The sequence below is a fragment of the Neoarius graeffei genome, chromosome 16, assembly GCF_027579695.1.
Source record: "Neoarius graeffei isolate fNeoGra1 chromosome 16, fNeoGra1.pri, whole genome shotgun sequence".
NCBI lineage: Eukaryota > Metazoa > Chordata > Actinopteri > Siluriformes > Ariidae > Neoarius > Neoarius graeffei.
The window spans coordinates 34,731,111-34,747,636 of NC_083584.1; the positions used below are offsets into that span (position 1 = coordinate 34,731,111).

Genomic DNA, 16,526 nt, shown 5'->3' on the forward strand with positions numbered 1-16,526 from the left:
CACTTATACAGGAAGGGACAGAGCAGGCTATACTTCCTTAGGAGGCTGCGGTCCTTTAACATCTGCAGGAAACTCTTGTGGATGTTCTATCAGTCTGTGGTCACCAGTGTCCTGTTTTACACCACGGTGTGCTGGGGGGGCAGCACATCCAAGAAGGACACATCCAGGCTGGACAAACTGATCAGGTGGGCCGGCTCTGTGGTCGGCATGAAGCTGGACTCTCTGGTGATGGTGGCAGAGAAGAGATCTATGGACAAACTATTGAACATCATGGACGATGCCAGTCACCTTCTGCACACCGTCATCAGCAACCAGAGGAGCCTGTTCAGTGACCGAATGCTCCTTCCTAAGTGCAGGATGAACAGACTCAAAAACTCCTTTGTCCCTCACGCCATCAGACTGTACAACTCCTCTGTGGGGGGAGGAGGGGTAACAGGAGGACAGAGGACGGGAAGGAGCAGTAGCCTAGCCTGACAATAAGCAATATCGGACAATGTGCAACATAAAGTCCAATATCTTTCCTGCTGCACCCCCCTTTCCCCCCTTTCTCTCTCCCCCATATCTTATTCTTTTATATTTGTATATGTAAATACTTAATTTATTTTAATTTATCTAGAAGTTTTCTCTATTTCTTTTCTCTGTTTATCTGTAATGATGCTGCTGGTATCTTAATTTCCCTGAGGGAACCCTCCCAAAGGGATCAATAAAGTTTTATCTAATCTAATCTAACCGTGCTGCCTATTATTATTATTATTATTATTATTATTATTATATTTGTCTCTTGGCCTTTGTGTTAAATTGTGTTTTATGTGTTTTTAAATTATTTAATTTTGTTATTATGATTGTACAGCACTTTGGGCAACTGCTTTTTTCGTTTTGTTTTTTTAATGTGCTTTATACATGAATTTGCCTTGACTTTGATATTGACGAATTAGCTGTATTTTGGGGGGAAAAAGCAAGCAGATAGATTAATTTTATGGGTATGTTTTGGTACCTGTGATGGTGTCCAATTGGCCGTATTGCTGCAGCTAATGGTTCCATGTATAAACCATGTTGTGCTGTTTTCACATCAGTCATTAGTAGATTTATAGATTAATGAATTATCTATCGTCAGTTTGCGAAAAGACTGATCGAACTAAAAATTAAAAAAAAAAGTTCAAAACTGGGAAGAAAGTATCCATAAATACTGTACCAATGTAAAATTTACTTATATTATGCCTAGCTTGATATAAACAACATGAATGAGGGCGTGCTGATAAATATGACAACTTTCCACTGAGGCGTGTCTATTGTCTGACTCATTGTTCCGGGTTTCAGCCTTTTCCGTGATTTTAACCAATGAAAATAAGAAACTAGGATGCGTTTCATGACAAACACTAAAACGGACCAATCATCTTCTAGAGGCGGGACTAAAAAAAATCAAACGTCCCCCCTCAACCCGAAGTTTCTTCATACAGCGAAATGAGTTTTTACGGGCAGGTAATGTAGCTTCCGGGTTTTTAAATGTTTATGTGATTATACTTTAGATTCTGCTCTTGTCGATTAAATTTTAGTAGATAGCGTGTTTTTTTTTTTTTTTACATGTCCGTTTAAAAAAAAAAATCCCGGAACTAAACTTAAACTCAGATAGTCGGCTATATTCTGAGCTTACTGTGTGTGTTTGTGCTGACGATTTTATCAGTCTGCGTTATTATTATTATTATTATTATTATTATTATTAAAATGGTTCCTGATCAGCGACTAACTAAGTCGCACATCACTGATTACAAACCGGAAATGTTGAATAAACTGGGCATTTTTCTATAGACTATCTAGTATCCGTTGAAAACAGTGTTGAATATACTGCATGCATAAGACAGTGAAATCGATTTGATTTCTTTTGTATTCACAGGCCTATCCAGGAGCAGGGGGTAACATTCCTCGACAGCATCCTTCTCCAGGTAACCCCTATGGAGGTGGTGCACCCCCAGGTGGTCCTGTAGGAGGGCCCTATGGGGGTCCGGCTCCACCCAGGGGTCCGCAGTATGGTGGTGCACCGGGAGGACAGTACGGAGGACCTTATGGTGGTTATGGTGGCTATGGTGGAGGTCCTGGGGCCCCTGGAGCTCCTTATGGAGGTGGCCAAGCCCCAGGTGCCCCTTATGGAGGATATGGGCAGCCTCAGGGTGGACACTATGGCCAGCATATGCCTGGAGGTGAGAAGGTTTACATCTGTTTAAAGGACAGTAGTCCAATTCTTAAGGTGGCACAGGGGTGCAGTGGTTAGCACTGTCACCTCACAGGAAGAAGTTTCTGGGTTTGAACTTCACGGCCGACGGACCTTTCTGTGTGGAGTTTGCATGTTCTCCCTGTGTCCGTGTTGGTTTCCTCCAGGTGCACCAGTTTCCCCCACAGTTCAAAGGCGTGCAGTTAGGCTAACTGACTTCTCTAAATTGTCCATTGATCATGCTTAGAGACGGATGGGCTCCGCCAATTTTAAAAATGCCCTAGATACACCAAAGATGGACTGTTAAAATTTCATCAGTGGTTCCTCTTACTGGCTATGGGGGAAAAGAAGTCGTCCAATTCATGAGTGGTGTTCTGCAATATCTGACTGAGTTTTAATTGTGCCAAACACCAGCACTTAAAGGACTGTTTTTTTTTTTTTAGATTAGATTAGATTAGATTAGGTTCACTTTATTCATCCCACATCGGGGAAATTCATGTGTTACAGTAGCAAGAAAATGTCAAACAGATAACAAATAAAACTGAAATAAAAATTAGACAAACGAAGGATTAAATACAGAGGGCTATTTGCATTATCTACCGTGAAAAAGTATAGAAAAATTGCCTTATTGAGAGGCTTGGAAAAATTGCACATTACAGGTAGACTCTGTATATATATACACACAGTATGCATAAAAATAGTTTAGGGCCTATATTATTGCACATAATTGCATCGATGAGAGATGGCAGAGGTAGTAGTGATGAAGTAGTGCAAATTAAACAACAAACAGGTTATTGTTGCTACGTTACAAGTTGTGGGTGTTATACAGTCTGACAGCAGTAGGTATGAATGACCTGCGGTATCTCTCCTTCTTACACCGTGGGTGTAGCAGTCTACTACTAAAAGAGTAGACTGCTACAGTAGTAGTTTGTTTTTTCCTTTATTTTTGACATAAAAAATATCACATCACCACACCCATGACTTTAGGAACAGTCTTTTGGTGACTAGTGATCCGGCCTGATTTGGCTGATGATGGCAAGGCAAAGAGTGCAAATTCATACACGCTGCTCTACCCTCTCCACCAGATGTGTATTTCCCCAAGACTGTGAATAAAACACACAAACTGAGGTTCTGCAGACAAGTTTGTTTCTTTTGCTTACTGCAGCTGTGTCTTCTATTCCTTACTTGATAACTGTGTGTGTGCGTGCGCATTGTAGTGAGCTTATAAACAATGTGAAGTGTGTAATAATATTCCCCATGGAGACGAAATCACTGGATGTCTAAGAATCGGAGTAATTGTTCCCAAGAGGCTACAGCAAATCTGGTTTCGTCCCAAAGTGAAACATTACAATATGACGCTGATACTGTTAATTAATTTCCTGACAGTGTTTAGTTTTTTTTGTGTGCACACACACGCATCACGGATGCTATTAGCTGCTTCTATTTGAGGTCAAAGGTAAACCTATTATATAGAGTTATTTTTCCTTACTCTGTAATACTGCTTCAGCTCTGGTGCTGTATCTGCTAAGGTTTTAATATACCACTTCTGATTTTCAGTGCTATAGTTTTTTGTGTTTCACATAGTTTTTCTGTTCCAGGTAACATCCCACCAGGAGTTAACCCCGAGGCATATCAGTGGTTTCAGACTGTTGACACCGATCGCAGTGGCTACATCAACCTGAAGGAGCTAAAGCAGGCCCTGCTCAACTCCAACAACTCAGCATTCAATGATGAAACCTGCCTGATGATGATCAGTCAGTACCTTTTACACAGCTTAAATATTGTTCTTTACTGATCACACATTTCTGTTGTTGAAGATGACATCAGTTAAGCATATTAATGGTGAATGTGGATGATTTTAGCAAGTTATGCAATGACGCATTCCAGATATTGGAATCCAGGTACTGAAAAATTATTAACAGAGTGTATCTTTTGCAGATATGTTCGACAAGACCAAAACTGGCCGCATTGACATGTTTGGCTTCTCAGCTCTCTGGTTGTTTTTGCAGCAGTGGCGGGCAATATTCCACCAGTTTGACCGTGACCGCTCAGGGTCCATTAACAGCAATGAGCTGCATCAAGGTTAGTCAGACAGAGGACAAAAAAAAAAAACCTGGCACCTCTGCCATCTCGTTCATGGACTTATTTTCAGTGGGATGAAATATCAGACAGTACAGGTTCTCCAGACTCAATAATATTTTCTTATTAAAACATATTGAAACAGGCTCTTAAACTCTTAACATCAGAGTATGTTTTACATACTAGTACATTTTAACCTTAGAGTATGGTGCTGTGCCTCAAAAGCACAACAGTGGTGTCCTCTTCAAAAGACATCCCAGAAAATTGGAGGTTATTAAAACAGCAATGGGGGACAAAGTCTCTAATGGGATGTTCAAAAAGTACATATAGCTGTGATGTTTAGGTGTCCACAAATTTTTGGCCATATAGTATGTTGCATCCCCGCCCCCAAAAAAAGAATAATTTAAGAAATATTAACTTGTAGGTTCGTTGCACCTGTTTATTGTTCTTAAATGAGTGTTCTCTATCAATATTTTAAACAAACAAACAAAAAAAACTTCTTGGAAAATTGTTTGGTCATTATAGTGAAATGGCAATGACAGGACCCCTGTTAGACTTGCAGAAACATTGCATGTGCATCTCAGCTTCATAGTAGATTCTGATTGTACATCCAGCAAATTTTTTTAGATTTTCCCGAGCATGTAGCAAACGCGGGGCGGCACGGTGGTGTAGTGGTTAGCGCTGTCGCCTCACAGCAAGAAGGTCCGGGTTCGAGCCCCGTGGCTGGCGAGGGCCTTTCTGTGTGGAGTTTGCATGTTCTCCCCGTGTCCGTGTGGGTTTCCTCCAGGTGCTCCGGTTTTCCCCACAGTCCAAAGACACGCAGGTTAGGTTAACTGGTGACTCTAAATTGACCGTAGGTGTGAATGTGAGTGTGAATGGTTGTCTGTGTCTATGTGTCAGCCCTGTGATGACCTGGCGACTTGTCCAGGGTGTACCCCGCCTTTCGCCCGTAGTCAGCTGGGATAGGCTCCAGCTTGCCTGCAACCCTGTAGGACAGGATAAAGCGGCTAGAGATAATGAGATGAGATGTAGCAAACGCAAAATCTGAAGTAAATCTGATAAAATATTATTCGATGGCTATTGTTGTCAACTCTCATTAACATTTTCTTGAGTTGAGAAACTGTTTGCTTTGAAACATGGTTTGCTTGCTTACTCAGTCATGTTAGGTAGAAGATAAGCTTTCCAGAAATTTCCACAAAAGTTGGGATGGTATGGAAATGCAAATTAAAAAGAAAAAAAAAGCCAACAGTGATTTCTAAGTTTACTTTGACTTGTATTTCATTGCAGACAGGATGAACTCAAAATATTTCATGTTATGTCTGGTTAGCTTCATTTCATTTGCTAGTATTCATCCATTCCTGCATTTGAGGCCTGAAATACATTCCAAAAAAAGTTGGAACAGGGACAATTTAGGGATAGTAATGAGGTAAAACAATTAAATCATGATGTAATTTGAAACAGGTGATGTCAGAAGGTAACTGGAATCGTGATTTGGTACAAAATCAATATCCAGGAAAGGCCTAGTCTTTGAGGGGCGAAGATGGGCTGAGGATCTCCAGTTTGTCAACAAATGCGTGAGAAAATGATTGAAATGTTTAAAAACAATGTTCCTCAAAGACAGATATGAAGGGATTTGGATATTTCACCCTCTGTGGTGCATAATATCATGAAACAGTTCAAGGGATCTGGAGGAATTTCAGTGTGTAAAGGGCAAGGGCACAGACCTAAGCTGAACACCGGTGATCTCTGATCCCTCAGACCGCACTGCATCAAGAACCATCATTCATCTGTAGATGATATATCCACATGGGCTCAGGATGTTGGCAAACCTTTGTCAAGAACTACAATAAGTAGTTACTCAGTTAAAACTTTATTGTGCAAGAAGGAAGCTTTATGTTAATTGTGCCCAGGGGCACCGTTGACTTCTCTGGGCTTAGGGGCATCTGGGATGGACCATCACACAGTGGAAACATGTATTGTAGTCAGACGAATCAGTATTCCAGGTCTTTTTTTTTTTTTTAAATAAGAAATGGATTCGGGGCAGCACGGTGGTGTAGTGGTTAGCGCTGTCGCCTCACAGCAAGAAGTTCCGGGTTCGAGCCCCGTGGCCGGCGAGGGCCTTTCTGTGTGGAGTTTGCATGTTCTCCCTGTGTCCGCGTGGGTTTCCTCCGGGTGCTCCGGTTTCCCCCACAGTCCAAAGACATGCAGGTTAGGTTAACTGGTGACTCTAAATTGACCGTAGGTGTGAATGTGAGTGTGAATAGTTGTCTGTGTCTATGTGTCAGCCCTGTGATGACCTGGCGACTTGTCCAGGGTGTACCCCGCCTTTCGCCCGTAGTCAGCTGGGATAGGCTCCAGCTTGCCTGCGACCCTGTAGAAGGATAAAGCGGCTAGAGATAATGAGATGAGATGAAGAAATGGATTCCATGTGCTTCGAGCCAAAGATGAAACGACCGGCCAGACTGTTAACAGCAGCAAGTCCAAAAGCCAGCGTCTGCCATGGTATGGGGTTGTCCGTGCCCTTGGCTAAGGTAACTTGCACTTCTGTGATGGCAGCATTAATCCAGAAAAGTCCAGTGAAATTTTAAAGCAACAGATGCTGCCTTTAGAACACTTTTTTTTTTTTCCAGACAGTGCAAAGCCACATTCTGTACACATTATGAAGACGTGGCTCCAGAAGAAGAGGGTGACTGTCCCCAATAGAGAACATGTGGCAAATTATGAAAGGAAAAATGACGATGAAGACCCCGTACTGTTGCACACCTTAAAGGTCATGGGCAACGGTCGGAGGTGAAACATAGAATATCAACTTTATTGTCTAGAAGAATGACCCAAAAAGCGAATTCAATCTTCTTAGTGTCTAATTTGCACCCTAAAATTGAATAAAATGGTTAAAATATACTGTTTTGCCCAATTTCCGAAGGTTTGTTTACATCTCACTTATGCACACTTTCACCGCCAGGGGACCGTCGTCGTGATGTCATTTAAGGCAAACAGACTGGGAGCAGTTCTGTGTTTACCTGCGAACCGAGCACACGTGTACAGACTTTGATCGTGAGAGGTTGTGTAAAATGTCTGATGGCGATTTTGAAGCAGGAACTCTCCAAATTAAATATCGAGAGGTGAAACCATATATGTATGAACCTTTGGCCGTTGCGAAGCAATCGGTGAATGTGGCTCACTGGTTTGACCGTGCGGCCTCGGAATCGGACAGCGACTCAGCCGACTCTGATCGCGGTGACCCCAGACTTCAACAAGACCTGCGCCCAAACAATTTATCCTGGTAGTTATGATAAATTCCTACTTTTGTCGTAATACTAAATAAGAGCCCTTTTGAAGAATAATTAAACCGCCCTCCCTAGTGGATATAGGTAACGATTACTTGACAGTGCGCTGGTAGGTCACATTAGCCTGCCATCCGCGGCATTATACTATTTATAGTCTACTCAGGATCCTGAGGGATCCTGTACAGTCATTGTGGAAATGAGACAAAGGGATATTTCCTTGCTTAGAGTAGATTAGATTAGGTCAATAAAGTTTTATCTAATCTACTCTAAGCAAGGAAATATCCCTTTGTCTCATTTCCACAATGATTGTACAGGATCCCTCAGGATTCTTGACTTGTCAATTGCAAGCAAAAGTAAAAATGTTTACCTCCAATCTTCTCCATTTTGCTTGAGCATTGCTGGTCCGTTTCTTCTTTGACTGCCTGATTTTGTTTCACGCACACAATCCACTCTCTCCTCCTCTTCCGGAAAAAGCCAACCCAATGGCTTCACGTGCACAATCCACTCTCTCCGCCTCAACTCCTCTTCCGGAAAAAAAAAACAACTCTCTGGCTTCACGCACACAATCCACTCTCTCTGCCTCGTCTCTTCTTAAGGAAAAAGCCAACCCTCTCGCTCTGCCTCTTCTCCTTTTTTCGGAAAAAGTCAACCCTCTCGCTTCGCCTCTTCTCCTTTTTTCGGAAAAGGTCAACCCTCTTGCTCCGCCTCTTCTCCTTTTTCAAAAAAAGCCAGCCCTCTCACTCCACCTCTTCTCTTCTTCTGGAAAAAGCCAACCCACTCTCTCTGCGTCTTCTCCTCTCTCGGAAAAAGGTAAAAACTTCTTCCTGACCCGGGCCCGTTGTTACATTTCACTGCACAACAATAAGGCATGGTTTTTCTTTGGAAATTCCCGAACGCACGTCTGCACTCAAGCCGAACGGCAATGTAAGTAAACGGAAGTGGACTCAAGCAGTTTGTTTGTCTTAAATGACATCACGTGCCGAGTGGTCACGAAAATAGCCGACAGAAATTCGCCACGATCCGCACTAACTTATTTTAATTATAACTTATTAACGATACTTCTTGGGACCAGAAGAAAATTACAGAGGGTTTTTTAACATATAAAGTTTCAAATGTGTATAAAATTACAACTGTTGCCTATGAGCTTTAAGACCTGTTGGCAGGAAAAATGGGACAAAATAACACCTGAAAGACTTCATCACTTGGTGTCTTCATCAGATATTTATTTTGAAAAACAATAAAATTCATGGGCGGCACGGTGGTGTAGTGGTTACCGCTGTCGCCTCACAGCAAGAAGGTCCGGGTTTGAGCACCGTGGCCGGCGAGGGCCTTTCTGTGCGGAGTTTGCATGTTCTCCCCGTGTCCGCGTGGGTTTCCTCCGGGTGCTCCGGTTTCCCCCACAGTCCAAAGACATGCAGGTTAGGTTAACTGGTGACTCTAAATTGAGCGTAGGTGTGAATGTGAGTGTGAATGGTTGTCTGTGTCTATGTGTCAGCCCTGTGATGACCTGGCGACTTGTCCAGGGTGTACCCCGCCTTTCGCCCGTAGTCAGCTTGCCTGCGACCCTATAGAACAGGATAAAGCGGCTAGAAATAATGAGATGAATAAAATTCATGAGGTAAAACAATGTGCTGGTTTATTTTGTTGAGTGCGATACAGGGCAAAGATAATTTACAAGTCATTATTTTCAGTTTTAATTTCAATTTCAACATAACATCAGAAAAAAGTTGAGATGGTGGGTTGTAGGTTATGAATTAAAAATGACTGACTACTTTTTCCTATTTTCCAGTATTTCATACTGGTAGCATTCACATAAATAAATCTGGTATACATCATGCCCACTTTTAGTGTAAATCCAAATAAGATATTAATATCTTCCCAAAATCAGCATCCCAGATTCGTGAATAAAATTCAGAGATGGAGAGATAGGTGAAGTAATTCAACATATTTCACTTTATCATTTTCATCGGGTAGCTAGTTAATGTTTTCTGACTTCAAGGATGTATAGGGCAAGCATTAATATTTCTGGAATGTTTCTGGAATTATCTGCCTGCTACCATGACCTAACACTAAGGTGGCCTACATTCGTGCAGTAATGGTCACTTTACTAATGGCGGACTCCATTACCTTTCAGACTGTAGTAGAAAATAAAACATCATAATACATTTTCCTCAGTTTATTTTTCTCTTCGTTTTATGATTTTCCTGAACAATTTTTCTGACGTGTTATTCCTTTCTATGATGTTTTACTTTATTAGATTATGATAGATTGTGTGACCTTGCTGTCCAAAGAGAGTGCATTTAGTCTTGTCTAAAGTCATTGAAAGCTGTCTAACATACAGTATTTCTTACATATGCTGTTGATTTAAAGAGAAGACCAGTATAATAGCATGACTTTAGCAACAGATTTTATTGACTAAATCTATCCATTATGAGATTCATAGTTTAAAGCCATTTTTCTAATACTTGTGACTAGCTTTGTGTATAGGCATTTATATAAGTATGCTACCGGTTGTTGTTTTGTTTTTGGGTTTTTTTTTTCCATCACTTTCCTTGATGATTATTTCTTATGAGGCTTTTATACAGTGGTTAGTAAACCAGTGATGAATTAAAGTTAAACACTGGCCTGCATTCATTTGACCAAACTTATATTTTCAAATCGTGGTAATGGCATTATTTATCAAAGTATTTATGATGTGAACCTGTATGATCTGTCTAAATGCATACAGAACACAAAAATCTGGTGTGTCAGAGTGCTTATTTACACATTGCAGGTTTTCGCAGTATCGTTATTATTATCCCCTGCCACGAAGTGTGCAGGGGGATATAGGAGCGGAGTCCTTCTGTCCGTTCATCCATTTCAATCTGGACAAGTTTTGTTAGAAACTACATAAGCTACATCAATGAAGCTTTGCGCGCTCATACTACTGAAAAATACTGGGTAGCATTTTATGAAGGTATCATAGCACTTACGACATCATAAGTCAATATTAAAGCAATGGGCTTATAAGGACGTAAGTGTTAAGAGGTCTTCATAAAACGCTCGTGGTGGGGGATAGTGATGACTGTCTTGTTGTAATGGCTAAACCTGCTATAAATTTAAACAAACAGTATACATTGAGGCTGCATAATATCTCCATAATGACAGACAGTAAAGAGAATCTCTCATTTTCCCTTTCTGAATGTGCCTTCTGTACAATTATGATAACTAAGTTCTGCAAATGTCAAATTTTGATGAGCCTTCCTGTGCTCTGTATTTTCATCTTCATTTATTATTCAGCCATGTTTATATGACCATCATATGAATCTCATTTCTTCCCTCAGCGCTGTCTCAGCTGGGTTACAACCTGAGCCCACAGTTCATTCAGAACCTACTGAACCGCTACCGTAGCCGTGGTGTGAGTAATGCCCTCCAGCTTGATTCCTTCATCCAGGTGTGCACTCAACTGCAAAGCATGACCCAGGCCTTCCGTGAGAAGGACACTGGCATGACCGGCAGCGTCCGCATGAGTTATGAGGACTTTCTCTCCTGCGCCATTACACGGCTCATGTGAAGATTTGCATTCCATCAGATGGCAGTTTGATCCATTCACTGGTAAAGGATGACTGCTTTTTCATGCCAAAGACCAGCGGACACTCCAGATGTTCCCTAGTAACTGTGCCTTTCACTGCAGTTTACCTCTCACCATGAACTCCTACTGCTTGCTTTGCTTGTTGCTTGTTTCAATATTAAAGTGTATGTTGAAGGAACAGCTAGCAAGTATTATTTAGTTACCTGTGCCATAATTGTGTACGTAATACCTAAAAAAGTAGTTTGGAGTAGAACTAGCTCACTCAGGGAGTGAACTTGCATTATTATATCTGCTGCCAATCATGTATTTTGTGGGGCTTTATTTTATAAACTCTTATTTGATATTGTAACTGCATTCAGGTAATACTACTTTTAGTTTTTATGTTACTGGTAAATATAAAGTCGTTATACTACTTCAACTCAATACAGTAATTGATATGGTGCAGTGAAAGATTGGTTTATTATAATAGATGGAAGGCTTCAATCCAGAGGAAGTGTAAATAGCATTTGACAAAGTTTGCATGAGTGAGTTGGGTCTTTAAAGTTCTGATAATTTATTGAAAACTGGCTAAACAGTATCCATCCATTCATTATCTGTAGCCGCTTATCCTGTTCTACAGGGTCGCAGGCAAGCTGGAGCCTATCCCAGCTGACTATGGGCAAGAGGTGGGGTACACCCTGGACAAGTCGCCAGGTCATCACAGGGCGAACACATAGAGACAAACAACCATTCACATCTCCGGTCAATTTAGAGCCACCAATTAACCTAACCTGCATGTCTTTGGACTGTGGGGGAAACTGGAGCACCTGGAGGAAACCCACGTGGACACGGGGAGAACATGCAAACTCCACACAGAAAGGCCCTCGCCGGCCACGGGGCTCGAACCCAGAACCTTCTTGCTGTGAGGCGACAGTGCTAGCCACCATGCCGCCCTGGGTAAACAGTAATATTTGTTTTAGTACTCCGTCCCAAACAATACTGCATCTTTTCCAATCTATTTGAAAAGATGGATTGAAAAAGTAGAAAATGGATCTTCTGACAAAGATGGAAGTATCAGAAGTTTGTAATGTAACAGTCAATATCTTTTTCAGCATCTTGCTATAGAAAATAAAGGGTGTTGGGGTTTTTTTTTTGGTCCTATCATGTCATCTCTTGTAAGTGAAAAATACAAAAGGTACACAACAGTGGTTCTTACAGTAGGGCCCAGGAACCCTCTGGGCTCAGTGAAGCATATCCAGGAGGTCATTTACCATTCTCAAAATTATTTGTTAGAGTTCTTAGCTCCATTGACAGATCTCTTGAATTGAATAGATTAATGTACCCTGGAGATGGAAAGGGCAAGAATAGAAAGCACAATATTAAGGCATTATTTAAAACACTTTTTAAATTAAATAACAGAGCAAAAAGGCAATCGGAAGAATTACTGCACAGGGTGAACGCTAGATGTCGCCATTTAACTGTATGCTGTCGTCATAGCAACGCGCTGAGACTGACGGTATTTTAAGCCAATGATAATACACTACGTTAAGTTACGTCCATAATAGAGACGGTACAAAAAAAAAAACCGGAAGTGGATTTTGATGTGACTTCTTGGAAGAATGTACGAGTTGTTCTGAAGCACGACTAGTTGGTAAAGTAATTCACTGTTTGTTTTTCTAAATACATCTTTAATAATCGTATTGCATGTGGTTGTGCCTTGATTAAACGAGTCACGTGAAGTATGTTTGCAATGTCACGCTCTTCCCGCAAAACGCTACTCAGTAGTGAAGGGGTTGTGGTTAGCGCCATCATTGTAGCTTCAGACCTTTGAACCTTTTCACTCGAATGCCTATATAAAGTTTATAAAATCATTGGTGAAGATAAGAGAACAAAAGGTGAATTTACACAGGGTCAGTCAATGATAATGCGAGAAAATGCAGTATAATGTAAAATGTTGCTAGCAACAGTGAACCCATAGTTAACCTTGTATGTGTTGTTGTTACAGGTATAATGATTACAGCTAACTTTGTCGCACAGCCTTTTAATTTGCATATTTTTTATTTATTTATCTATCTATCTTTTAGACTTTTAAATTTGGGCTGTTTGTGCCACCATGTGGCCGGTCGTATGGGCCACTGTGCGCACTTACGCGCCCTATGTGACCTTCCCTGTGGCCTTCGTAGTGGGGGCCGTGGGCTATCACCTGGAGTGGTTCATCCGGGGGCCTCCCAAACCCCCACGAGAAGAGAAGGGTATCGCAGAGCTTCGAGAGGACCGGAAACTCGAGGAGCTGGTGGGCCGAGACAGCACGCAAGTCCTCAGTCTGAAGGACAAACTGGAGTTCACCCCCCGGGCGGTACTGGAAAAGAACCGGCCTGAGAAAAGCTAGCTAGCGTCATGTCACTTTTCCCCCAAAGAGATGACTCATGCTGGTTAATATGCTGTATGTAAAGACATGTCATTGTGTACAATGCGAGTCCACGATTCTGCGTCACTCTACAATCTATTAGCCTACATCAGAAACGTATCAAGTTTATTGCTGGTGCATTCTCACATCCAAGGAATTTGATTTGGTGTTTGATTAGTTAAAATTTAGCAAAGATTCACATTGAAATATACACATTTGAAAAGTGGACATAATTTAAGAGGTATGTGCAGGAGTTTTTGAAGTCCAAGATGTACAGTATATTTGGAATGTGCAGCAAAAAGTCACATGACTATGGAGAAGACAAGTGTGTGAGAGGAAGAATGTGTGTAGTGGGCTAAGTCAATAACCATGCTGTTGTACAGTGTGAGCTAGAATATACAATAATGGTTCACACAGTGGAGATGTATGACATGACCTTGAAATGTGCAAAATTGCAGTTCATAATGTGCACCAACGCAGCCATCTGCAGCATCATCCTGTGATTCTTTACATCACAGGTTTCCAACCCTGGTCTTGTACATTTTTGAGTACTCGAACACTTGCTCTGGTAATCAACTACTTAACGGCCCTTCCTGAATTAAAGTGGGTGTGTTCGAGCAGGGAAAATATCCAGGACAAAGTTTGGCATGATTATGCCCTGCTCTGTAATGTTCTCTCACGGGAAAAAGACTGGTGAAGTTCCCCAGGCACATGACTGTTCAGAAGCTTCTGTATATCTCCTTTTCACTGACTGTTTAAGACAGAGCATGAAAGAAAGGCCTCTTGTATAATGTGTGACTGAACTGAAAGTGTGGATGTGATGCAGAACAAAAGGGATTACAAAATTGGTCAGAGTTGTTTAGAGTGCGGTGTGGGAATTGCTTTTATTACAGTTCTGTATTAGTACCACTTTGTATCATTCATCACTTCTACCTGTGCAAGGACATACATCAGCTTGGTCTTGAAGTTGTGTGTGACCGGTTTAGTTAACATCAACTGTCACTTTATTCTAGTGTTCATATATTGGACTAAAGGAAAACTCCAACGTGAAACCAATTAAATGTTGATATTAAAATATTTCTGATGTGTTTAGTGATTCTGGGACTAATCTGTGGGTTGGTGCTGTATTTGTATATTTCTGTGAGAAGTTGGTGGTTAACTGCTGTGGCAGTGCATCATATTATGAACCAAATGCTAACTTACACTGGCACCTTCATCAGCAACAGCATTGTGGGTCATATAGGAAACTGTTAAAGTGAATATAGATCAAAGATCAACTAAAATGAAGTGGTTTTTTTTTTTTTTTTAAACTGGCTAAATCTGCGATGTTAATTGATCACATGCTAATTATGAAGATTAATATGCAAATTGTTCAGGGTGTATTATTTTTCCCTAACATAACAGAATTTGACCACAGATCGTGTTAGCACTATGTAAAGATACTTCGTTTATTGTTTAGTGGTGTTCTGTATCTGCTTTTAAGGTGTTCTCCCCCCCCCCAGGTTTTTGACAAGTTCAAATAAACATGCACTAGAGCGGCGGCTACAGTTATCGACACTGTAACAATCTTTTGGCCATTGCAAAAGTCGAAAAGACTTTTCAGTCTGTACATTTTGCATGAATAATTACTCAAACTTCCACTGGGGGGGGGTGATTCCCGATCACTTAGCGTATCAGATCACGTGACACCGTTCCACAAGTATTGACACCCAGATAATTATTTTTTTTTTAAAAATCAGTATGTAGTATTAAGTTAGCAAAACAGTTTTTATTTAAATATATAAATTTTTATATGCCAGTGCTTATGTAAATGAAGTAATTCTAATGTTTGTAAACAAATGAACTGAATGTTTAAGCTGTGTCAGAAAACCTTTTTGTTCCACTTTCTACCCACTTTTCGTATTTTCTTAGATCACATTTTTTTAATCGCTTGTTTGTATTAATTTCTAGTTTTGTAGTTTACCAATAAATGTCAACAGGCAATAGACATTGTAACCACATGAAAATCCAGGTCAAAAGTCGCATATCATTCCTCGAACCAAAATATAAAATGTCTACTGATATTGTAATATGTCGTGGATATTTACAACAAACTGCAAAAAAATATTTTGTGAATGGAATAGAAAAATCTGAATACAACCCCGATTCCAAAAAAGTTGGGACAAAGTACAAACTAAATAAAAACTGAATGCAATAATTTACAAATCTCAAAAGCTGATATTGTATTCACAATAGAACATAGACAACATATCAATGTCGAAAGTGAGACATTTTGAAATTTCATGCCAAATATTGGGTCATTTGAAATTTCATGACAGCAGCACATCTCAAAACAGTTGGGGCAGGGGCAATAAGAGGCTGCAAAAGTTAAAGGTACAAAAAAATGAACACCTGGAGGACCAAATTGCAACTCATTAGGTCAGTTGGCAATAGGTCATTAACATGACTGGTTATAAAAAGAGAGTGGCAGCGGCTCTCAGAAGTAAAGGTGGGAAGAGGGTCACCAATCCCCCTAATTCTGCGCCGACAAATAGTGGAGCAATATCAGAAAGGAGTTCGACAGTGTAAAATTGCGAAGCGTTTGAACATATCATCTACAATGCATAATATCATCAAAAGATTCAGAGAATCTGGAAGAATCTCTGTGCGTAAGGGTCAAGGCCGGAAAACCATACTGGGTGCCCGTGATTTTCGGGCCCTTAGACGGCACTGCATCACATACAGGCATGCTTCTGTATTGGAAATCACAAAATGGGCTCAGGAATATTTCCAGAGAACATTATCTGTGAACACAATTCACCGTGCTATCCGCCGTTGCCAGCTAAAACTCTATAGTTCAAAGAAGAAGCCGTATCTAAACATGATCCAGAAGCGCAGACGTCTTCTCTGGGCCAAGGCTCATTTAAAATGGACTGTGGCAAAGTGGAAAACTGTTCTGTGGTCAGCTGATCAAAATTTGAAGTTCTTTATGGAAATCAGGGACGCCGTGTCATTCGG

The 16,526-nt window shown here is 40.9% G+C and overlaps 2 protein-coding genes across 2 annotated transcripts; both read left to right on the forward strand.

The window, feature by feature from the left end:
• The first annotated feature begins 1,402 nt into the window (after nt 1-1,402).
• pef1 (penta-EF-hand domain containing 1) lies at nt 1,403-11,321 on the forward strand. The gene is made up of 5 exons (XM_060942823.1): nt 1,403-1,479; nt 1,892-2,195; nt 3,805-3,960; nt 4,145-4,288; nt 10,896-11,321. The coding sequence occupies exons 1-5, from the start codon at nt 1,462-1,464 to the stop codon at nt 11,123-11,125; spliced, it is 852 nt and encodes a 283-aa protein (XP_060798806.1). The 5' UTR covers nt 1,403-1,461; the 3' UTR covers nt 11,126-11,321.
• Nucleotides 11,322-12,696: 1,375 nt separating this feature from the next.
• smim12 (small integral membrane protein 12) lies at nt 12,697-14,606 on the forward strand. Its single transcript, XM_060942824.1, has 2 exons — nt 12,697-12,773; nt 13,207-14,606. The coding sequence occupies exon 2, from the start codon at nt 13,236-13,238 to the stop codon at nt 13,509-13,511; it is 276 nt and encodes a 91-aa protein (XP_060798807.1). The 5' UTR covers nt 12,697-12,773; nt 13,207-13,235; the 3' UTR covers nt 13,512-14,606.
• Nucleotides 14,607-16,526: the final 1,920 nt, after the last annotated feature.

Excerpts from the sequence above, each read along its gene's own strand:
- smim12 (XM_060942824.1), top strand. The coding sequence starts at position 13,236 with ATGTGGCCGGTCGTATGGGCCACTGTGCGCACTTACGCGCCCTATGTG.
- pef1 (XM_060942823.1), top strand. Across the intron at positions 2,196-3,804 it reads TGGCCAGCATATGCCTGGAG|GTAACATCCCACCAGGAGTT; the intron begins GTGAGAAGGTTT and ends TTTCTGTTCCAG. Across the intron at positions 4,289-10,895 it reads CAGCAATGAGCTGCATCAAG|CGCTGTCTCAGCTGGGTTAC; the intron begins GTTAGTCAGACA and ends TTCTTCCCTCAG.